Here is a 21,172-nt window from a genome sequence, read left to right on the forward strand (position 1 = left end):
GATCTGACCGATCTGATCGGAAACCTGACGATACTACGTCCCGCCCACCGATAGCTGTAACCTGACTGCACCACAGGCCTGTCAATCAAACAGACACGCCCCCAAAAACAGGTCTTCTTGAATCTTCTTTTCTAATGAATGAGGGATTATTTTCAGATGGACCTCCAGAAAACTACTAAGAAGGAGTGACTTTAGCTAACAACACCGAGATAACTGATGGACACATTTTATTCACTTTGGATTTGATGACAGAAGTTGAATGGGAGTCTATGGAGCCGGAGGCTTTTTGGAGCCGACCTCTAGTGGCACTCAGTGGTATTGCAGCTGAAAACACTTCATAATTTTTCACCCCTGCTTCAGCCACATTTAAAGGACATCACAGACTGTGGACTTTGTCTTACTTTGACTTTGTCTCTGTCAACATACATTCATCACACGACGAAAACAAAAACAAAAACCTTCAAGATTATAACCTCAAGTCTGCCTTAATTTTACAATACAAAACTTCAGACAAACTAATATTGGACATCATCATCAGGGCCGGAAATGAGCATTTGGCACGACAGTTGATCGTTTCATTGTTGACGACAATCAAGGCTGCATCTGAGTCGCCTGAAAAAGTCCTGACAAAGACACACAGACAGTGAAAGACAGACTAAACCATCTTTTTTAGGGTTTTTCGGACAGTCGGTATCGTATACAATGTTTTGGACGCCGTTGTTTATTCACACAAGGCGGTAAAATATGCGAGCTGTGATTGGTCGATGTCCAGCGTGGTCGGTCACGTCTCTCGGACAACAATTTATGACTTGTGGGATCACTCTGGAGACACTGAACGCCTCATTCATTAAGTTTTTCACGCGTCACCTGGAAACTGACATTAATGTGGACTTTCCCCTGTAAGTCAACACTTCTGAGGATAAAAAAGTGAACGTGAGTACAACGGTAATTGTTGTTGAGCATCCCGATTCATTCTTTACAGAGTACAATTGAAGATTTGACATGTTCAGATAAAACAACAACTGATTTTATACGACAGACAAGCGACTCATGTCAGTCATTATCAGCACTGAACATTCAGATGTGGTTTCTTTTTCATTTTGGCTTCAATTTTTATCCCATTTGCGCAATCGTAGCATCGAAGTGTCCTTCAGGCTCCTGAATGATATCAGGGAAGACTTTTGAAAAATGTAAAGGTGTAATAACACCATGAAGGACAAATGATCACAGTAATAAACTGTTATCCAATGGATGATCGTGTACACGGACACATTAGTTTGGCTTTTACTTCGATCACTCACACAGAGCAGAGAGATACGGATGTATTGACTGCTAAAAATAACCAAGGCATCAAATCAAAAGGCATCAAGGCTATAAAGATATAAGTAGAGCTATTACATCAAACACTGACCTAAATGTATTCATGTATCTACGTATAACATGAATCAATAAGACAATTTAAACTTGTTCATCCAAATAAATGTTAACAAATATGTCACTTCACCATTTTCCACGGACAATGACTGGTTTATTTGGCTTTTTTAAGAGGCGGTTTGCTCCGTTTGACGTTATTTTCGACGAAAAATTAAATTGACAATCATTTTCTTAAGTATGAAATTTTCAAAAACCAGTTGAAAACGGCAAAGCGCAGTCCAACCGACGCTCTTGTTTTTTTCCATCTCCAAATGGGAACTCAGAGCGCGTCACGCGGGCACGGCGGGGTCAGTGACCGCGCACGCCGCCTGTTTGTCTGTACGAGAGGTCCTCGGGAGCGCGCCCCCCCTGGCCGAGGAAGGTGAGCGAGTGTCTGGAGGGGAGGACTGGAGGACTCGGGAGCGCGACCAGCGAGGATCGATCGGATTAAACTCGATTTGAGTGAAATTAACACAAAGGACAGAAGAGCAACGCGCACTAGTCGGAGAGGTCGCGGATGCGAGACGCGCCGGAGAAATATCTCGTGAAAAAGAGCGAAAGTTGAACTTTTTCCGTGTTTATTTCTATTTGGAGGTGAAAGGACGTCGGTGTTTGGAGCCAGCGGAGATACGAGCCTCCGGACCGGCTTCACAGCCCGAAGTGACCGAGCTCCCGGTAAGATCACCCACGTCCTCCGTGAGCGCGTTTTCATGATGTTGGACGGTCGGTTTCAGCGCGGACGTGCAGGTTTCATCGGAACCGGTTCCGAAGTCCAACCTTTCATTTGTCCGTGAAGAGGAAGTTTGACACACTTTTGTGAACGCAGTCGGACTCTTGAATTCTCCGAGCGGCTTGTTCCCCGACGGGCGTAAACTCACGGGGACGACTCGGCTCGGAGGGCCGGTTTACTCGGCTGGTTTGATTTGTTTGATTTATTTTATTTGTTTGATTTGTTTGATTTATTTCACCAGAAAGTCATTGAAGGTCCGCGGAGCCGCCGTGAGCGACATGCTAACAATAGCAGGTTTAGCTCGGCCACCCGCTGCAGCGCTCCAGACGCGCGTTAGTTGGAAAGTGTAAAGAAGAAGAAATGTCCTCCGCCGGGTCCTCTGGTCCTCCGCCGGGTCCTCTGGTCCTCCGCCGGGTCCTCTGGTCCTCCGCCGGCTGCTCTCACAACTTCATGGCTTTATTAAAACGTCAAGTCTTGACTTCATTCAGTTTTAAAGAGTGCGTGTTAGCCGTGTTAGCTAATTGTGTTGGAGCTTGTGGAGACACGAGGTGTCTCGAGCGGAGGTGAGTCAGAGCCGCTCGGGGGGGGGACCGGGGGGGACGGAGGAGGACCGGAGGACCGGGGAGGACCGGGGGAGGACCGGGGGGGGGACCCGGTCACCTCACAAACACTCCGCACCACTTTAATCTCTGAATGTGCGGTGAATACGTGTTTGGGGGGGGACCGGGGTGTCCACCGTGTGTCCACCGGAGTGTCCACCGGAGTGTCCACCGGGTGTCCACCTCCAAACAAACAGTTTAAAACGCGTTAGAAAACATCGCCGTGCTTTGTGTGCTGCTTCTGAGTCGATTATATGAGAGTTTTATAGAACCGGACCCGAGAGGAGCGGGAGGAGGAGGAGGAGCGGGAGGAGGAGCGGGAGGAGGAGCGGCTCGGTGTCCGGTCCGAGGCGAGGAGCGCGGAGAGGCTAATTAGCCGTGCTAGCCGCTGGAGGGTGGCCCGGTGGAGGACACAAGTTCAGCTAGCAGCTAGCTGCCCTCATCGCTGTGTACGACCCCCCCCCCCCCCGGAGCGAGCTACCACCGTGCCCGGTCCACCGCCCGGTGCTGACCGCCCGGTCCACCGCCCGGTGCTGACCGCCCGGTCCACCGCCCGGTGCTGACCGCCCGGTCCACCGCTCGTGGGCACAGAAATCAACTTTGGCATGTTTCCTTCAGTTTCGTGTGTGGGCTCTGAAGCAGCCGGTCCCGGGACCGGTCCTTCCTCCTGTGAAGGACCGGTCCCGGTCCCGGACCGGCGGTATCACATCGTGTCTGCGGCTGAAGTTCGTCACCGGGTCACACTTGTTACTCGGTGGACCCCCCCCCCCCCCCCTCCTCCCTAAAACACCTGCCGTGGACTCCTTCTTGTTTCTCGTTATTACAACACTTCTCTCCGGATATAGAAGCGGTCTGTCTTTTCTGTGCAGGCTCGTCCGCTCTGCTCCTTTCTCCTTTCTCCTTTCTCCTTTCTCCTTTATGTGCTCTGGAGTCGGCCAACTTCCATCATGGTCACCGACCTCTCACCTCCGGCATTAAGTCCACTTCGTCCCCCCACTCTCTCGGTGCTGTAGGTTCTCCTGCAGGGTTGATTCAGCCTGACTCACTCAGATTCAGTGGAACATGTGCTGGTTCCTTATTTTGTCCTCCTGTTTGCCGTGGAGCCAGGAGCTGCTCCCCCCACCTCCTTGTGTCTGAGCCAAGATGGCAGCTAGTCATGTTTAGCGGGCCACAGAGGGAGAGATATGAGGCCCCGACCACACACACACACACACCACACACACACACAGACACACACACACACACACACACACACACACACACACACACACACACACACACACACAACAGATGTTCAGCACTGTTTGGTCTCCGTTTGTCTTTTCTTGTGGTAAAAGTTGAGGCACTCTCCCCTTCCTGCCTCAGAGCTGTGTTGGAGGCAGCTGGTCTGCACAAAGCAGGGACTTGGACACAAAGTTGGGATTTCTTCTCAGTCCGACCACTGTGTCATAACAGTTGATCTGATTTTTAAACGTATTTAAATTTCTCGTTCAGTCAGATTAGTGGTAATGAGACGCCTATTTTCGAAGAAGGTTCTGATCTTTGAGTGAAATTGGTGTTGGCGTCTCTGGAAGTTGCGTCTCTTTGCCTTTGAAAGGTGCTTGTCTTTGACTTTGTCTGGAGGGCGGAGGAATTCTTCACACAAAAACAAACCATTAACATTTTGAATTTACAGGAAGCAAAGTGCCCTAAAATCTAAATGTCTGTAAGAAGTTACTGGAACAGTTCTCCTTCGATTGATTGTTCCAGGAACCGCCAGAAGCTCAATCTGGTCCCTTTTTATACTCATAAGTTGTATTTACGCTTTGTTCTTCACACCACCAGGTCTGAATGATGTGGATTTTGTCACATCTAGAGGTTTTTAATTTCCCGTTTCTGGCCGAGCTCCCTGTTCACGTCCGGGACATGTTGCCACCACACACTGGGGCTACGATATGTGGAAACGGCACATCGTATGAAACACAACAGAAAGACAAGAGTTAATTGATGTTTCACAGAATGATGCAGTTATACTTCCAGTAATATCCATGTGCTGATGCTCATTCTGCCAATCTATACCACCATTATCTTTTTTTCTAGCATTTCTGACGACCGTGCAGATTTAACCGTCCTACTGTGAGCTCTGGTGTTCATTCAGTCACTTTTAGCTGCTGGAAGAGTGAAACCAACACTTTGTTCGGTGCAGGTGTCCATCAGTTTGTCATGTTTTGCTCTCTGTTGTTTTGACCTATGAATCATTAGTGTTGTCAGTATTGGTTATCTGAACATTTCCCTCTTGTTGTGACCTTTTAATCGACTCTCACTACTTTCCTCCTGTTCAGAATAGCTCAGATTAACAGATGAGAAGAGACCAAAGGCGACACGGGGACCACGTGCATGAGAAGAATCAGAAGTAATCATATTGGCATCCATAGGACACCTTAACTTAGACCGGAAAACACCGACATTGTTGTAACCTTATAGTGAACATAACCACTGTTAATATTTCGGTCCTTCCCGTCTTTCTCGTCTCCTCTTGGATGCCATCCATCATTGTCCCGTGCTGGTTGTATTTTATATTCAAATGCCTTTCATGTCCTGACTTTGCTGCACTGACTTCAGAAAGTATTTGTCTGCTCACTAGTTTTGTGGCAAGTCTTTTGCCACTCGAGTAATTTACCAGACTAATAATTTTGGCATTTTGCTGCTCTCTGTCTTTGTCTGTGATTTCTGTACTCCTTTCACGATATTCCAGTTATCCACTTTGACAGACAGACAGACAGAAGATGAACAGAAATTCTGTTGTTTCATCCAAACTTCTGAGAGTTTTGTTATCTGGAAGCAAAGAGAACATTTATATCAATAGAACATTTTAAACTTGGAACATTACACTTTCAGTCTTTATGTGGGACCTGATGTACTCTCACACACACACACACACACACACACACACACACACACACACACACACACACACACACACACACACACACACACACACACACGGTCCATGCAGGTGTTGAAGTTGACTTCAGATTTATTTGGTACACTGGCAGGAATATAGCAGCTCCTTCTTATAGTCAATACTTTAACACACCGTTAAACCCACTAAGCGTGACAAAGTGACTTGTATAAATGTGGTGGTCATATGTGGTTTATTCTCCAATTATTAATAATACTTCTGAGGTTTGTGCACAGAGCAGTGTCAGCGTGGCTGCTATGATAAGCTGGGCAGTGGACATGTGTGGTCTTTTTGTGAAATTCTCTTATGAGGAAAAAGATTTCCATTTCTATTTGACTCTGCTGCCTTTAGTTGGACTCAGTACACAGCAGAGTCTGACTGTTATTAGGTAGCAAGTATATTATATTTAGATACATATTTGTGCAGTGATCCTTCAAATGTGATTTGACAAAGATGGATAATGGCGACAGGACATTTTACAGTTTAATGTCTAAACTGAAACGGTAAACATCTCAGGGAATTTAAATATTTGAAATAACATAAAAACCACAAATGGTACAATTTACGCAACACAATGTACCCCAAGCATCTTTTTCTGCATTATATAATATAAAAAAGAAAAAAAAAAGTTTTCATAACAGCCAACATATAGAGCAATGTGATAAATCTGTGATAGGTCAGAATGGGCCAATAAAATTGACTAATAGAGCACTAATAAAAGCAAACAGAATACTTCTGATATATGAATTGTCTATTGTAGGATCTGTGTTGCTGATTTATTCACGTTGCAAATCCCTTTATGCCGTTTTGTTCTATTCTCACAAGGTGAGGTTAATAGAAGACAAGAAAAGAGCAACGAACAGCTGTCTTGGCTGGCGGCTCGTGCTCAAGCAGAAGCGGCTTGTTTTTTGTAAAGTCTGTAACATGGCCGACAGGTGATACGGATTTCTCATTTGCATACTTTACAGGAATTGTCTCGATTGTATGCATCAGGTCACTGCATGTTTTTCCACCTCCTGAAGCCTTTCCACGCTGCAGATATGCTTCTGGTCAGACTTCGGAGTGATTATGAAACCCGTCCCTCACTGTGACCAGGCAGAAGCTTTTGAAGGTGAGGGCTCAGGTTGGAGCTTGAAGGCCAGTGTGGAGCTGATTCTGCTGTCTGCGGGGTAGATAGCATCAGGCGGTGCAGTGCAGTGGACAGTTTAGTGTTGGGTGTCGGAGCCGGAGCTCTGGTGTTTGTTCTGGTGGCCATTTTGTCTCCTATCATCATGTGTCGTGGATGGCAGAGATGAGCAGTGGTGCTGTTTGCCTCCATCTCTTTCATCTTTGCCATCACTCGCTCCACCCCTCACCCACACACCCGCTCCCTCTCTGCCCATGCACCAGCCTCCCTCCTCTTCTTTCTGCTCTTCGCTCTCACCCTTTCTGTTTCTCTGTTTCTCCCTCCATCTTCGCCTGCCTGCCTGTTTCCTTCCCTCCTCTTCCTCCCTCACACCCTCCCTCCAGTCCTCTCATTTCCAGCCAAAAGGTTAGCGGGGGTCTTTAGCACCGTGGTGACATTCAAAACTGAGTGTCATCACTGTCTCTCTTGCTCTCGCTCATCCCTCCCTCTCACCTGTCTTCCCCCCCCCCCCCCCCCCCCCCCAATCCTCCTCCTGCAGTGAGGGCCTTCTGGACCAAGTGCTGTGCCTAGAAGAGAGGCTGGCATTAATACAGCTCTCAAGTATTTGTGTGTGGGCTGCATGTGTTTTCTGTGTGGTGGAGGAGATGTCCTGTTAAGTACATCTCTGACCCATGTGTGTGTACGCCTTTTAATCTATCGTTGACCTCTGCTGGTGTAGATGTGTAGCATATCCTGTTTTTCCTTGTCATCCCCCGGTTCCCTACAAACCTTGCTGCCGCTGGGAAACAAATAAGCAAAGCTAAAGCCAAGGACTTTCCACTGGAAATATGTGGGAGTTTTGTGTCATCAGCTGCTGATAAATCCCATCGCTGAAAAGCGGCGTCAGCGCCACGGAAATCTCATCAGTTTCTCCGGCGCATGCTCTGGTTTAATGGCACTGTTGTGGCATCCATGCATCCTTCTAACTTTTCTATCACCATTTCTCTCCCCAAGTGATTCACATGGCTGATGAGAGGCTAAGTGCTCTTCGCTGGTGGAATCAACATCCAGTGAGGAAGATGGAAAGTCAGAGAGGGGAAAGATGGGTAAAACAACACCAACAATGTTGGCTACTACAAACCTCCCGCAAAGTAAACATGTTCCCATCTCACCTCTTCTTAAATTATACTCTTGCTTATTGTGTACATTAATGGTAGCGCATGTTGGCATGTGTTTTTTTTTATAACACTCAATAACCCAAAACACCAACAACTGGATTTTTCCTCGTGCTGAAAAATCTCCTTAGTTGTGGATTCAAACCTGCACATGTAGCACTATTGGTCCTGGAGAGCAGGCTGTGGAAAACAGGGGGTGTGAGCCCCCGGGGAGAAGTTCCCCCACAGCTTTATACGAAGGACTCGGGAAGTTAATTGGTTGTTAGCAGGCAGGCAGGCGGGGCGGGGAGGGGAACCGGCCAATCTCTGGGGATACGCACCAGACCTGCCTGTCCCATTGGTCTAAAAGGGCACGTCAATAGCAGTGATTGATTGGGCAGCAGTGGGGGTTAGCGCTTCACACTCCATGTGTGTGAGGTGTATTTCGTGTTTTCAGTGTTGTGGGACGTTCTTCATGAACAGTTTTGCTTTCTTTGGAAGCTCGTGTGCTCTTCATATTTTCTGTAAAAATGAAAGCTAGAGTGAGAATGAGGAAAGTACTAACCTGTGACGTTCCTGTCGCTCAGACACGTTTCCAAAGCTTTATTTTACTTTCTTTGCACGCGGATGACAAATCTCTAAACAGCCCAAAACCACTGGTGGCTTTTGTGTTTTCGTAACATGTTAAACAGACTCCAAGTTGGTGATAAATCCTCCTAGTTTTTGAAAAGTCTTTCCCTTTTGAATATTTCAGACGAGTAGCAGGGTTTTCCCCAAAGCCTGTAACCGTGGCGATGCACCGCCGTGATTCGTCATTTGTACCATCGAGCAAAAAAAAATTCTCCCCTCACCTGCTACTGTTAAATTTCTGATCTTCATTTAGGATTACACCTGCCACTTTGAGTTCCTGATCAAAATTCAAACTCCATTCACATGAAAAGACACCAGAGGATTTTCTTTTATGTGAATTGGACCCACATCTCGGTTGTCTCTGTTTGTGGCTGGCGAACACACACACACACACACACCGTGAACCCTTTGCGTCGGGACCTTCCTCCTGTCCTGAAGTGAAGTAGGATCAGATGCTAATAAGTGAGACGAACACAGGTTGAACTTCTCTCCTCTGAATGCAGTGTGAGTAAATATTAAAGTCAGATCAGAACCATGTTTTGCTCCCAGTCCACAGTAACTACAGCACACTCACAGTTTACTACTGTGACGGTGAACGCTCTGAGTCAAAGTGCAGAAAAATCAAGGGTTGCGTAGATCTTTTAAAAATGTATTACTGGCATTTTAATTTGTATCTTTATAAGATAAAAAATACTCCATTGACCTTTTTATCTGAGGGGCTGTCAGAATCTAAACCAGTCTGTCTTAGAAATCTTTTATGATTAGCAACTGATTCTAAAAACCATTTGTGACCATATATATGTAGTGACTTCTTGTGTGGACGAGTGGAGCAGACCAGTGGACTAATCTAAACCGAAGCCGCCTCACTTTATAAAACATTTCTCAGCAGGCAGTTAAATAACCTCTTTTAATCACTAGAACTTTTGCTACTGCACAAAAGTTTTGGTTGAGAACCTAGATTTTATTTTTGTGGGTCAATTACTGTAGAGATGGTTTCAAGTGAAATATATTCATTTGCACTTATAAAAGTATGACCTTTTTAAGATCTACAAGAGCGAGTTCATTCATCAACACGTGGTTATGTCTGGATGAATGAGCTGTAGCCCAAACAGACAGTATATGGTTCATGCTGCTCTGGCAAAATATAAACTGCTGTAATGTTTTTCATTAACTTTAATTCACGTTGTTAAAAATCAGTTTGGAAGGCTTTAACTGTCTAAACATGTATTATAATAATAATAATAATAATAATAATAATAGCGTAAACGTTGTCTCCTTTCGTGGCGTCCTTCTGTCTCATCGTCATGTCCACACTTTTCATCCCTCACTTTTTAATACACATTATTAAAAGAACGATTTCCTCAGACTCAAAGTCGTTTTCAGGAACCACATAACAGGTTCTTTATCTCAGTGTACACACACACACACACACACACACACACACACACACACTCTAGCAGGTTCCTCCCCCTGTGGCCTACTTCTCTCCCTCTCTCCCTCTCTCCTTCTCTCCTTCTCTCCCTCTCTCCCTCTCTCCCTCTCTCCTTCTCTCCTTCTCTCCCTCTCTCCTTCTCTCCCTCTCTCCCTCTCTCCCTCTCTCCCTCTCTCCTTCTCTCCTTCTCTCCCTCTCTCCTTCTCTCCCTCTCTCCCTCTCTCCTTTTCTCCTTCTCTCCCTCTGGCCTGTCCTCTGGGATGGACTGAGAGGCGACCAGTGGTTTTTCCTACCACATGGTAAAGGCAGGGAACAGATTGGATAAACACAGCCCTTTCCTGCTGACCCAACCCTGCCCTCCCCCCCCACACACACACCCTCATGCTGTGCGTGCGCACACACTCACACACACACACACTCACACACACACACACACACACACACACACACACACACACACACACACACACTCACACACACACTCACACACACACTCACACACACACACACACACACACACACACACACACACTCACACACACACTCACACACACACACACTCACACTCACACACACACACACACTCACACACACACACACACACGCACACACACTCACACACACACCGTCCATTAACAAAGCAGCCGTGCGTAAAATAACCAGATTTTCTCTAGCTCCACTGCTTCTTTCTTTCTTCTCTCACTCTCTTGATCCCCTCCCTCCCTCCCTCCCTCCCCCCCCCTCCCTCCCTCCCCTCCCTCCCTCCTCCACCCCTCCCCCCCACCTCCTCTTCTCTCTTCCTTCCTTCCGGCCTCAAATCCCAGCCCCAAACACACGGCCCGCATCCCCTCACTTGAGCGTAATTACACACACAGCTAGCCAGCTCCTGCGTGCTGTCCTCCATTTGGGAACAAAGGTATAAATTATGGTGGCTTAGATCCTGGCGGTAATGGGAGGTGGGTGGGTGCACACGTGTCCTCCAGAGGAACAGCAGATCACTCGCTTCTTCAGGTGTCTGGTTGGGCTCGTCTGCTGTCTGCGTAGTTTGTTTCTTTGGCTTGGTTTTGTTTGCCCGTGCCTGTCTGTGTCTCAGAGGAAACATGGTGTTGTTGACATGGCAGAGATTTCCTGTAGTAAAGCCTGGAGGCTACAGACAGTTTAGCTGCCAAACTGTCGACAGCACAGACAGGACTGCATTGAGCTGCTGTTGGCTAATCTCCTTCTCTTCTTCCTTCCTTCGCCCCGGACCGACGCTGCACGCACCGAGATTTGGAGCCGTTTGGTCAAGTCTGATAGTCCACATGAGTTTGACAAAAACAACCAGCAAATGTCCCCGTTATTGCCACAGTTTTGTAAAAGAAACAGATAAAGTAAGCTGTTAGAGCTGACTGGTTTAAAAAGGACCCGGCTGTATGCAAACTTCTCACAAGATTCCTCTGATTGTAAAAATTTAAGTTGACACACACGGTGAGAAATGTTTAGAGCAGTAAGAAAGCAGAGGTGTGTCACGGAGGGCGGGGCGTTTACACAGGATGACATCACAGGATGACATCACAGGAACACACCTTCACTCAGACTGGAGGGACTCACAACTCATCAGCTGATGTCGGGTTGGTTGGACTGAACACTTGGAGACGTGTGTGTGTGTGTGTGTGTGTGTGTGTGTGTGTGTGTGTGTGTGTGTGTGTGTGTGTGTGTGTGTGTGTGTGTGTGTGTGTGCGTGCGTGCGTGCGTGTGTGCGTGCGCGCGTGTGTAATCAGCCTTCCAGTGATTTTAACATTCATCTTCCATCTTTAAATGCTTCTGTCTGTTTAAATATAGTATGAGAAGAGTTTTGATGGTGTTGTTCCGTGATCATAATGTTTTCATTTCCAGTTCCTGTTTGACTTTGTAATAAATGAAGGCCTATCTGAAATGCACTACAGTGAATGACTGTAATGCTTGCTGGCTGCCAGAGAGGCCATTCAGTTGCACCAACTTGGCAGCGAGATTCTGCGGTTTGGGCTCGGCTGGACGGGTGGCCTCGATAATTGTGGTTTGACAGAGCTGCACAGTCAGTGTGAATTCCTGAGCCTGGCTGGTGATCGCCAGTTCATTTATCAAGTCTGCTTGGACTGTACGTGTTAGAAAAGCTCGTGATTACTTGTGGTTGCTGGTGAGGTGGAACTTGTGGAGCTGTTAATTATTTTGTTTGACTCCCAGGCTCGTGTGCTCCCTTCAACAGTGACAGACCGACTGCTTTACATTTTCCTTCCCGCTGTGTTTAAGCTGGAAACTCTCAACCACTTCAAGGTCAATGTCCTGATACAGTATCTCAAGTTTTATTTTGGGACATGGTTTGTTGGAGTTACAACAAACAATAAAAGCAAAGGAAGGCCTTCTTCCTTCCCATCCTGAGTCTGTCTCCGCTGTCCAGAAGGAGATCTTTTCAATTCTTATATTTCAGTAAATGGAATATTTCTAGCTTTTGGGCTGTGGGTTGGATAAAATAAAGAATACTGATGGCATCAGCATATCGTGAAGTTTCTGATGTTTAAAATCTTAATTGAAATTTGATAAATTCATTTTCTTCCTTTCTCAGAAAAAAAAGTCTGAAAGTCTAGTTCAGTTAAACAGTTTGATACTTCTTCCACCTCTTTTTTTTTTTTTTAATTACATGTAGTTGTTTCATTATGAGGAAGACTCTCTAACCACCTTAAATTATGGCTACCTTTTGCTGCAAACTGATCCTGAATTATTATTTGTTTAAATAATATTGTCTGTAAATAACGTGGAATAGTTTTTAATGTCATCCCAACAGCTAGAATAACTAACATGTATTGAGATTGTTGATGAGCTGGTATTGGTGGACCGCTAATAGCCAAGAGGAGTGTTGGGTTTCTCACATGGTTTCTCTTGAGTAATCTTTCCTACAACTGACCCCTGTTGTTTGGAGGTTAATCGTGCCCCCGCTGCCACCTTTGAAAACACTGATAAACATCAGTGTGGTCTCGTGAAGCCACAAAAGTGTACACAAGCTCTCAGATGTGTCAGGGCCTCTTTCATTTTCTGTCACTGGATAGTTCAGTAAATTTGTTGGATGGGAGCTCCGAGCACCTGCTAACGCAGCTGATCGCGCGCACACACACACACACACACACACACACACACACACACACGCACGCGTATTATTAACCACTTGTTATTGTAGCTGAGGGAAGAAAAGCTTAGTAGTGATGCTGTCATGTAATTAATGGTTATTATTAATTAATCATGGTGATTATCGATGAAGCATAATGTCCACACAATAATTCCAGTTCGATGTTTTCAGATTTGTTGTTTGTTATAGAGTCCAAATAAATAAATAAAAAAGACCAAGAAAACAAGCAAATATGTTGGAAGCAGGAACCTTAAACCATCTAATTCTGCTTCCAAAGCTTCATGCACATAATGTCATAATGTTGGGGTTGATTATCGAAGCTGTGAACTGAATGGGCTCTACGGCTGTGTTAAAAGTGTGTAAACGGATCACTGGCAGCACTTGAATTGTGACGCAAAATGTTAACAGAGTGTTCAGATGTTGAGACTTGTAGTCCTGCGTCAGTAAACACCGGCGGCTGTGTTGGTGTACATGTGCTGCTCCAGGTACGAGTAAGGAAACAGAAACAGGAACCTCAAAGTCCAGTGAAAAGGTTTATCAGCTGAATAAGACAAACTTTGCTCCTTTTTATTTGAACAGTGCCTGGTATGTGCACCACAAACGAATGTTTACAGATTACAGCGAATAGCACTGTGGCAGAAAGTTAAGCCCGACTCTGTTGTCATGCCAGATCTGTCTGCAGTGTTCAGTTTGGAGACGACGTGGCCGAGGGCAGCGTGGAAGGCTGAATGCCTCATCCTTTGATGAGATTTGGCGTCTAAAGCAGCACACTGACCGTTCACCTAATTCCTTCTGCACTGACAGCTGGACCTCCATGCCAAACTGTGCATGTGTTTGCATGTACGTGTGCTTGTACGTGTGTTTGCTGGAAAAAGAGAGGGGAGCTCGAGCGCCAGGCGAAATGGAAGTGGCACAGAGAGTTAAAAGGATGCTGAAGTGAGCAGAATAGAGGGATGAACAGACAGAGAGAGAGAGAAAGAGGGGTGGGGGATGAAATAGACGAGAGCAGAGAGGTGAAGAGCAGAGGAAATGTATCGGCTCCGTTCAGGCTGCAGACAAGTGTTATCTGGTGGGAGGCTAACTTCTAAAGGCCAGATGACAAAACCAGGAGGATGAGTGGAACCAACAATCTCTTTCCTTCGTAATTTTAAGTAAAGCTGTGATCTAATGAAAGTCTCTGCAATGCTCTCGCACACACTGAGCCAGGAAGTGCTTACACACACACACACACATTTTGTAATGCATTATTCACAGTTGTATTTAATGTTGTGTGCATCTCAACAGAGCTGACAGGAAATCATTTGCCTTCATAGTAGCTTTCTGCAAAGGATGTGAAATTACACACGAATACTCTCACCTGCCACACACACGCACACACACACACACGCACACACACACACGCACACACACACACACGCACGCACGCACGCACGCACGCACGCGCGCGCAAACAAACGCAGGAACTTTTTTGTGCTTCCTGTTGTGATTAAAACACACAAAGCCAGTGTTGCATAGCTGCAGCTCCACTGTACACGAGGAGACAAACAGGTTTTAAATGCAACAGCTGATGCGCTGCTTTAACTGTGCAGCCTGTTTCTACCGAACTGTCGTTGAACAAATGTTTGTGTGGCTTCTACGGAGAGTTTAGAAGTGCAACTGCCAGAGATTAGCTCCTTTATGGTATTGTACATTTAATATCTATGCAACTTTTGTGTTGTGATTGGGCAAAACCCCTAGGCTCAGATTTCTCATGTTTTATGGCCTACAGGACTTTGTGATTAATTAAAAAAAAATAACAAGTAGAGTCATAAAATGAGTAATTATTAGTTGAAGGTATTTTAAAAGGAACAACAGTTGGAAATTTTGTAAAAAAAAAAAAAAAAAACATGTTCTTTTACTTATTGACTCCTGAACAACAGTTGGAATTGCCTGAGCTTCCATCTGCATGTCATTGCCTTTGTTCAGTCTTCACAATATGCTTAACTGGCGCTCACACAAAAGCATAGCTGATGAAATGACCAAGGGAAGAGCCCCTTGTGTAAAGGTGTGTTTACTCCTCTATGGAAATGAATGTCATCTCGAGGGTTAAAAATATTTTACACGTGAATTCTAATGAATTTGTCAGGTGAAAAGTGTTGAGATAGAGGGAAAGTGGCAACCACGCAAGCAGATCGTGTTTTTTTTATGCTAAAGTTTTTAATTATCATTTCACCTATAAACAAGGCTGATCTTTGTTTTATGTGAACTATTGGTGGTGTGAATCAATCCTAACTGTTACACCATCACTGTCTTCTCTGACAATTATGAGGGAATTAAAAATGTCTATTTTGTCTGTCATGGCTACACAGGCCAAGTTTAGTGTCACCTCTGACTAACGCTTTGCAGTGTTAATCAGATAATATAGGCGCCTTGTCATTCATACAGGTTGTATAGAAACTTGTTTCGATCCATCACAACTCCCTGCTAATCCAGATGTGGAAGAATTAGTTGCATTAGTGGAAGAAAAGCAGAACTATTCATTCAGCTCAACTGTTATAAATCAAATTAGCATGTGTTGTGATTTCAAAGTTCAAATGTTGCATTGTGTTGGTGTATTTAGGATTTAAATGTACTGACAAATCTGGGAGTTAATTGCTGATTAAGCTAAACATTGATTTAATTAGTTATTGTGGAGAATCCAGTGGTATTGTTCTACTTGTCCCACATGCCATGTTTGCAGTTCATCCATGAGCATGCATAGTTGTAGCACATTAAATGCAAACACAGTGACTGCTTAAAAAGGCAGCTGTGCTTTTAAGAATATAGACGACATGTACAAATAAATGCGTCCCCTGTTGCTGACCATAATATGGTAAAATTGTGCCTTTGTGTTGGCGGCTTGTTGATGGTTCACAGAGGCATGGAGGAAAAGCCTTGTTAATGCTATTTACACAACAAGAGTGCAAACTCCCATCAGGCCCTGTGGAGGCTTCCAGCTGAACGGCTCAAAGGCCTGAAAGAAGCCGCTTTCACACCAGTCCTGTGTCTTGCTAATGTTGATTGTTGGGCTCCTGCTGACTCAAAGGGCAGTTAGCATTATCACCCAGAAAGTAGTGGTTGAATAGCAGGTGTGGTGGTAAAGGGGCTTTTATGAATTTCAATAGGGAAGATTTGGGCGACACCATCACTGACGGAGACACCAGTTGGTTTTAGATCCTATTTGTCACGGAAAAGGTTAAATTACCATTCAGAAGTGATGGAAGTTGTAGAAAAGTTCAGTTTGGTTAATCTGTAATTTTTCCAAATGAGACCAGCTGCGGAAGTATGTTTTAGAGATTGCTGAAGTGAGCTAGGTAGATTTGATGGTGTCCGGAGGTTCTGGTGGACCAATCGATTCTACCAGTTTTATCCTGTGTAGTAGAGCTGAAGAGAAAACATCTGGCTTGTGACAGGAAGCAGCAGCGTTTGTGAAGTATGGTCATAATTTAGACAAACACAATCTGCTGCACTGCCATGCAGACTCAACCAAATGTAGACTCTTAGCTCTGTGATGGACACCTGAGGATGTGGCCCACATCTGTCCCGGTGCATGCTGGGATAGATCACAGTAGACTCTACAGCTGTTAGCCTACCTCTAAAGGCGCTCCTCTAAAAATGACCACTTGTAAATTCAGTTCCTTGTGTTACAATGACACAGTGGATGGATTAAGTAATTATGGGGGCACGATTTAGTTTATTGGCATAAAATATTAATTAATAAGGGGAACGTACTGCTTGTGCAGAGCTCTGTCTGAGGAAATAAAGACAGGCTTTATCCCATGGTACCTGCAGCGCTCTGTAATGAACCAATCAGTGGCTGAGGAGAAATAGTGGGAGGGAGGAGGAAAGAAATGAGGTGAAGGGGGGGAGGGGAACTCTCTCGCAGTACAAGTTGGCTTGGGTGTTGTTTGTGTGGTGCAAAGAAGCAACAAGCGAGCCTCCCCCCACCTCCTCCCGTCCCGGCCTCCACCACACGCTCTCCTTCACCCTGGTTTAGAAGTACCCACCCTGACCAGGACAGATAGCGTGGTGGTCGCCCAGTCTCTCTCAGGTCCTCACATTCACCACAGTTTGCCTCATTTTAATGCAGCAACTTTTTTTTTAACAATAAAGTAATCCTCTTGGAGGGATTTTTTTTTTTTTTTCCTTCCTTTTCTTTTTACCCAAGGAGACAAGACTAGAGGCTGAAAAAGTAGCAGGTGACGGATTCATCCATCTTCAAACATGTGCCGACACTAACTGACTAGTCGTCTGGCTGAGTGGGTTAACTAACCACTGACTGGTGCTGGGAAAGACGAGCTGGTTTTTGGATGGCTGGATGGCAGCTGCTGCTGTTCAAACAGAGTTGCATCTGCTGGGCCCTTTGTTCTAACACACACACACACACACACACACACACACACACACACACACACACACACACACACACACACTCAATGACTCTGTGTGTGTTGTAAAAGAAAGAAGTTCTTTTGTTTGGTAGTAAAAGGGGGGAGGGGGTGCTCATGTGAAGTGTGTGTGTGTGTGTGTGTGTGTGTGTGTGTGTGTGTGTGTGTGTGTGTGTGTGTGTGTGTGTGTGTGTGTGTGTGAATGTAAAGAGGCTTTTTTTTCTCCAATGGGTGCATGTTATTTTTTGGGGGTGGGTACAACTGATTAACTTGCTAAACGTGCAGGTTAATGTGTTGCAGCTCTGCCTCAGCGAACAGGGCTGCAGCCTGGTGTTACCCGACCCAGTTTCACAGAATATGGGTCTGGCTACACTCCTCTAGGATTCGTTTGCAGTCGTTCCATCCTACTGGGTGTAGACTTTGGGTTAATTTTAACCAATCAGCATGCGCCGAAATGGTCCGACACTGCCTGCGTCCACCGAAGCCTGTTTTCCTGAGCACAGCGTGTCTTTGAGATTGTTTTTATTGAGTGGCAGTGGCGTGATGGGCTGATTGTTTAATCTGCTCTAAAAGTTCTGTGTTCTTTTTTCCAGTCAGAGTTGAAAAATTTTACGGCTTTGCTAGTCACCAGCTGTCCAATCACAGGGAAGGAGGGGTGGGTGTCGCTGATTGGTCCGCCCTTCAGAGTGGCTGAGCCAACGTTGAGTAGTGAAGAAACCTGAAGCTGTGAGCCATGGTCTGGAGCAGTGGCGCTAACAGGGTTGTTGTCATGCTGAAGCTTTCAACTTTTGATTTCACTGACAAGTATCACAACACAACAGTTTAAAATTGTGACAATATACTGTCACGACCTGTATTGGGCATGGTTCAAACTTGTATTGTTTAATATGAAGTATAACCACAAGCAAATGGACTCTTTTTATCTATGATGAGCTAAAATGATGAAGGGATTTTAACCAGTTGGTTGGAGGAAACTTTTAAGTAACTTTGCTTGGTACTGGAGTAAAAACACATGTTTTTAAGTTGTGTGATTTGGTTTCATCATTCCATGTGTTCTCATTCAACATTTCTCTCATCAGTCTTGCTGAAAATAAAAAAGATGTTCCCGGGGTGTACTTTCCACATTTTGAGACAAATTTACATTCACTATAAAAGTAGAAACACGGGTACTTGTGTCTACTGTCAAGCCATAATGTTAACTCCTTCAGTGTCTGGGGCTTATGGGAAGTTGGGTTTGTCAGATTCCACTAAAATCTACTGTCCTGATTCTTATTCGAACTTATGAAACAAGCTGCAAAAAAAACAGATTTGAGAGAGGCTCTCTACTAAGGATGTGTTTTTAGTTATTGGCAGTTGAACAAATGTAAATGGTATTTTGAATGAGGGTTTTCTTGCAGCTGTAACAAAACCCTGAAGTTTTGTTTTTTCTTTGGCTCTCTATGGGTTTTGATATTTAACTGATGACCCTTTATGATTACATACTTCCTTTTTTTGCTGCTAACTTTAGCAGACCGTTCGCTGCCCATATAAAAACACATCCCAATTCAAACATCAGTTGTCTGTTTACATCCAGCAGTCCTGTATTTCCAAGTGTTGAGGCATGCTGTTATCAGTCATCACGATCACTCTGTGCCAGAAGGTAAACTTGAGCAGTCACAAGGCTGTTGCAGATTTACCACAATGACTGATTAACCCTTTATTCACACACAACACGTAAAGACTACATGTTGTCAAATTAACAGTAAAGGCTGCACGTATCAAAACATTGTTTACAGTTACAAATGTTGTTCACATGCAGAAACGGTAATCAGGCATGCAGCATCCCTTTGTGATTATGAATACCTGCTCTAATGCCAGTGTTTGTCTGTCTTGCCCTTTCCCTCTTCCCCTCCCTCCTTCCCTTCCCCCATCTTACAGGAAACTTAATGAGGACCATGGAGTAGAAAGCTTCAAATTAGCAGCTATCTGATTAGCTCCTCACTGCACAACACACCTCCCTCCACCCAGTGCCCTCCATCTGTGGGCCCCCCACCTAGCCATGGCGGACCCAGGGATGTTGAGCTTATTCGGGGACGATGCAGGGCTGTTCTCAGATGGATTAGATGGTTTAGGGGACTGTTTTCCACAGCAGCCAGCCCCTGGCCAGTCCAACCCTCTCACCCAGCAGACTAATCCCTCTCTGAATCACGAGCACCAGGGGAACAGGGGATACCACCAGGGGATGATCCATGGCGCCGGGCCCGGCCCAGGGCAGCCTAAATTGGGGCAAATGTACGACCACGGCCCTTACACGGGCTACGATCAGTCCGGTGCCCCCGCATCTCGAATGATGGCCCAGAACGGTCCGAGCCAGGGGCCGCAAAATGTGAACACGGCCATGAATGGCATGGCCTCCCACTACCATAACAACCCAGCTAACTCTAGCAACCCCCACCACGGGTACCAGGGTGATGCTGGAGGAGGAGGAGGTGGGGGTGCAGTTTGGGCCCAGCAGCAGCAGCAGCAGCAGCAGAGCAGATCAGCTTATCAGCAGGCTCCAGCACAACCGGGGGGCGGCCCCAACCAGATGGGAGCCTACCAGATGTCTCAAGGCAACTATGGTGGGATGCAAGGTCCACCGACATCCAATGCAGCTCGCATGAACCAACACTACCCTCCTCAGAGCATGGCACCCCCCCCTGCTCAGGACCCAGCTCACTACTTGGGACATGTTGGAATAGGGGGCGGCCAAATGAGACAGCCTCAGCCACAGCCCCAGGGTTACCCCAACATGAGCCACACGCCCCGATACCCACACTCCCCCTCCCGACAACCTCCACACCCCCACCAGCACCAACAGGGCATGGGTGGATTCGGGGGTGCACAGTACCCTGGCTATCAGGCCCAGTATGGAGCCATGGGACCTGGGTTGGGCCAGGGTACTAATGCTAACGTCAATACTACCACCAGCCAGGCAATGGGACCAGGGCAGTTAGGCCAGAGGTTTAACCAGGGATCAGGTCCAGCACCGGCGCAACAGGGGCAGCGATACCCCCCTGGACCGCCACATCAACCCCAACCCCATCAGACCCTCACTGCCCCGATGCAGCAGCCGGCGGGGCAGCAGGGCCAGCCTATGCACCCCCTCAACCACCCCCAGAACCTGTCCCAGCCCCAGAATCAACCCCAGTCCCACCTTGCCCCCCCAGCTCAGGTACCCTACACCTCCCCCTCATCCATGTCCCCCATGCGGGTTTTAGGAACCCCAACCCCTCCTCCCCAGCAGGGCAGACCCCCTAGTGCAGGACTAGCTGGGCCCCCAGAGGTTGCAGGATACACAGCCCTGCAGTCTCCACCCAATGCTATGGCCCTTCCACAGAGAACTCCCCCAAACCCCCTATCTGCCCCCCACCCCCAACACCAGCAGCCCCACAACATGCCCCCGAATGCAGGGCAAATGTATCCCAGCATGGGACAACAGCGTGGTCCACAAATGGGACCAAACAGGCCTCCGCTCCAGCAGCAGCAAGGTAAGCAGCGTCCTTCCCCCATGTTGTTTTATCACTTCAATCACATTTCTGCAGAACAGGCAATATCTACCAAAACATTTACAAAAACACAGAAATGGAAACTATCGTAGGATA

The 21,172-nt window shown here is 46.3% G+C and overlaps 1 protein-coding gene across 1 annotated transcript in view; it reads left to right on the forward strand.

The window, feature by feature from the left end:
- Positions 1-1,786: 1,786 nt before the first annotated feature.
- Positions 1,787-21,172, forward strand: part of chd7 (chromodomain helicase DNA binding protein 7) — a 78,918-nt gene continuing 59,532 nt past the window's right edge. Inside the window, exons 1-2 of the mRNA XM_069173331.1 lie at positions 1,787-2,088; positions 19,467-21,058. Of these exons, the coding sequence (XP_069029432.1) occupies positions 19,588-21,058 (1,471 nt within the window). The 5' untranslated portion in view covers positions 1,787-2,088; positions 19,467-19,587. The remainder of the gene's footprint in view (positions 2,089-19,466; positions 21,059-21,172) is intronic.

The sequence above is a fragment of the Embiotoca jacksoni genome, unplaced genomic scaffold (genome assembly GCF_022577435.1).
Source record: "Embiotoca jacksoni isolate LCO1_2020_lvr unplaced genomic scaffold, fEmbJac1.0.p SCAF_59, whole genome shotgun sequence".
NCBI lineage: Eukaryota > Metazoa > Chordata > Actinopteri > Embiotocidae > Embiotoca > Embiotoca jacksoni.